Source organism: Lithobates pipiens, unplaced genomic scaffold (genome assembly GCF_037356315.1).
Source record: "Lithobates pipiens isolate NorthernLeopardFrog02 unplaced genomic scaffold, aLitPip1_a1.2 Scaffold_10, whole genome shotgun sequence".
NCBI lineage: Eukaryota > Metazoa > Chordata > Amphibia > Anura > Ranidae > Lithobates > Lithobates pipiens.
The window spans coordinates 870,024-874,361 of NW_027507686.1; the positions used below are offsets into that span (position 1 = coordinate 870,024).

The 4,338-nt window shown below is 36.4% G+C and overlaps 1 protein-coding gene across 1 annotated transcript in view; it reads right to left on the reverse strand.

Annotated features, from left to right (window-relative positions):
* LOC143926635 (EP-cadherin-like) overlaps positions 1–1,247 on the reverse strand; it is a gene marked incomplete in the record, with an annotated part of 31,808 nt that extends 30,561 nt beyond the window's left edge. The window contains 1 exon segment of the mRNA XM_077450554.1: positions 1,117–1,247. Within this exon segment, the coding sequence (XP_077306680.1) occupies positions 1,117–1,206 (90 nt within the window).
* Positions 1,248–4,338: the final 3,091 nt, after the last annotated feature.

The following is a 4,338-nucleotide window of genomic DNA, read 5'->3' on the forward strand; positions in this document are numbered from 1 at the left end:
TCACATTGCCCTGTATATTGGGGGGGGTCCTCTGACACACATTGCCCTGTATATTGGGGGGGGGGGGTCCTCTGACACATTGTCCTGTATATTGGGGGGGGTCCTCTGACACATTGCCTGTATATTGGGGGGGGGTCCTCTGACACACATTGCCCTGTATATTGGGGGGGGTCCTCTGACACATTGCCCTGTATATTGGGGGGGTCCTCTGACACACATTGCCCCTGTATATTGGGGGGGGGTCCTCTGACACATTGCCCTGTATATTGGGGGGGGGGTCCTCTGACACATTGCCCTGTATATTGGGGGGGTCCTCTGACACACACTTGCCCTGTATATTGGGGGGGGTCCTCTGACACCATTGCCCTGTATATTGGGGGGGGGGGTCCTCTGACACACATTGCCCTGTATATTGGGGGGGGGGGGTCTCTGACACATTGCCCTGTATATTGGGGGGGGGGTCCTCTGACACATTGCCCTGTATATTGGGGGGGGGGGTCCTCTGACACATTGCCCTGTATATTGGGGGGGGGGTCCTCTGACACATTGCCCTGTATATTGGGGGGGTCGCAATTTATGCTGAAAATGTGGATTTGATGCGATAAATAATAAAGTTTCCCGATGAGAAGATCGGACGACTCCTCCGCACCGACCGCCGGGATCACCAACACATATCCGATATAGAGGAGATCCGTGTACGGGGGGAGAGGAGATCCGTGTACGGGGGGGAGAGGAGATCCGTGTACGGGGGAGAGGAGGAAATCCGTGGGGGAGAGGAGATCCGTGTACGGGGGGAGAGGAGATCCGTGTACGGGGGGAGAGAGATCCGTGTACGGGGGAGAGGAGATCCGTGTACGGGGGGAGAGGAGATCCGTGTACGGGGGGAGAGGAGATCCGTGTACGGGGGAGAGGAGATCCGTGTACGGGGGGAGAGGAGATCCGTGTACGGGGGGAGAGGAGATCCGTGTACGGGGGAGAGGAGATCCGTGTACGGGGGGAGAGGAGATCCGTGTACGGGGGGAGAGGAGGATCCGATCTACTTACCGCCCTCCTCCCCTCCGATCACCGACTACAGAGAGTTGGGAAACCCTCCGATACACCCCGGAGGACACTTACCTGCAGTAGGTAGATGATGAAGATGAGGGCGGAGTTGAGGCGCAGAGCTCGCGGTCCCTCCATACTCCTCTCCAGAATAATCCTCTCCATAGTCCTCCACTCCGTCCGTCCTCCTCTATAACACTGAGCGAGCCCAGGTGAGCGGCGCCAATGACGTAGGCAGGTGCGCCCGCTGATTGGGCTGCCCCGGGTATCACTCAACCCCTCCCTCCAAGGGTCCCGGCCCCTCCCCGGGCGAGAATATCACGTGACGGCAAATGAATGGAGCTCAGGTGTACGCGCACACTTTCCCCTCCCCCCTATATGATAGATATTCCTCCATCTCCCCCTATATATATATATATATCTCCTCCATCTCCCCCTATATATATATCTCCATCTCCCCTATATATATATATATATATATATATATATTCCTCCATCTCCCCCTATATATATATATATATATTCCTCCATCTCCCCTATATATATATATAATATATATATATATATAATTCCTCCATCTCCCCCTATATATATATATATATATTCCTCCATCTCCCCCCCTATATATATATATATATGCCCATCTCCCCCTATATATATATTCCTCCATCTCACCCCTATATATATATATATAATTATATATATATATATATATATATACTCATCTCCCCTATATATATATATATATATCCTCCATCTCCCCCCTATATATATATATATATATATTCCTCCATCTCCCCCCCTATATATATATATATATCCTCCATCTCCCCTCTATATATATATATATATATATTCCTCCATCTCCCTCTATGTATATATATATATATTCATCCATCTCCCCTCTATATATATATATATATATATATATATATATATATATATATATATATATATTCATCCATCTCCCTATATATATATATATATATATATATATATATATGTATTCCTCCATCTCCCCTCTATATATATATATATATATATTCCTCCATCTCCCCTCTATATATTATATATTCCCCCATCTCCCCTCTGATATATATATATATATTCCTCCATCTCCCCTCTATATATATATATATATATATATATATATATATATATATATATAATATTCCCTCCATCTCCCCCTATATATATATATATTCCTCCATCTCCCCCTATATATATATATATTCCTCCATCTCCCCTCTATATATATATATATATATATATTCCTCCATCTCCCCTCTATATATATATATATATATATATATATATATATATATATATATATTCCTCCATCTCCCCTCTATATATAGATATATATTCCTCCATCTCCCCTCTATATATATATATATATATATATATATATATATATATATATATATATATATATATATATATATATATATATATATATATATATATATATATATATATATATATATATATCCTCCATCTCCCCTATATATATATATATTCCTCCATCTCCCCCTATATATATATTCCTCCATCTCCCTCTATATATATATATATATATATTCCTCCATCTCCCCTCTATATATATATATATTCCTCCATCTCCCCTCTATATATATATATATATATATATATATATATATATATATATATATATATATATATATTCCTCCATCTCCCCCTATATATTATATATATATTCCTCCATCTCCCCTATATATATATATATTCCTCCACCTCCATCTCCCCCCTATACTATATATATATTCCTCACTCTCCCCTCTATATATATATATTCCTCCATCTCCCCTCTATATATATATATATATATATATATATATTCCTCCATCTCCCCCTATATATATATATATTCCTCCATCTCCCCTATAATATATATATTCCTCCATCTCCCCTCTATATATACAATATATTATATATCCTCCATCTCCCCTATATATATATATATTCTCCATTCTATTCCTCCATCTCCCCTCTATATATAGATATAGATATATTATATATTCCTCCATCTCCCCTCTATATATATATATTCCTCATCTCCCCCCTATATATATATATATATATATATATTCCTCCATCTCCCCCTATATATATATATATAATATTCCTCCATCTCCCCCTATATATATATATATATATATATATATATATATATATTCCTCCATCTCCCCTATATATATATATATAATTCATCCATCTCCCCTATATATATATATATTCCTCCATCTCCCCTCTATATATATATATATATATATATATATATATATATATATATTCTCCATCTCCCTATATATATATATATTCCTCCATCTCCCCCTATATATATATATTATTCCTCCATCTCCCCTCTATATATATATATATATTCCTCCATCTCCCCTCTATATATATATATATATATATATATATATATATATATATATATATATATATATATATATATATATATATATATATATATATATATATATATATATTCCTCCATCTCCCTCTATATATCTATATATTCCTCCATCTCCCCTCTATATATATATATATATTCCTCCATCTCCCCCCTATATATAATATAATATATATATATATTCCTCCATCTCCCCCTATATATATATATATATTCCTCCATCTCCCCTCTATATATATATATATTCCTCCATCTCCCCCTATATATATATATATATATATATTCCTCCATCTCCCCCTATATATATTATATATATATTCCTCCATCTCCCTCTATATATCTATATATTCCTCCATCTCCCCCCTATATATATATATATATATATATTCCTCCATCTCCCCCTATATATATATATATATATATATTCCTCCATCTCCCCCTATATATATATATATTCCTCCATCTCCCCTATATATATATATATATTCTCCATCTCCCCTATATATATATATATATATATTCCTCCATCTCCCCTATATATATATATATATATATATATATATATATATATATATATAATATTCCTCCATCTCCCCCTATATATATATATATTCCTCCATCTCCCCTCTATATATATATATATATATATTCCTCCATCTCCCCTCTATATATATATACATATATATATATATATATATATATATATTCCTCCATCTCCCTCTATATATCTATATATTCCTCCATCTCCCCTCTATATATATATATATATTCCTCCATCTCCCCCCTATATATATATATATATATATATTCCTCCATCTCCCCCTTATATATATATATATATTCCTCCATCTCCCCCT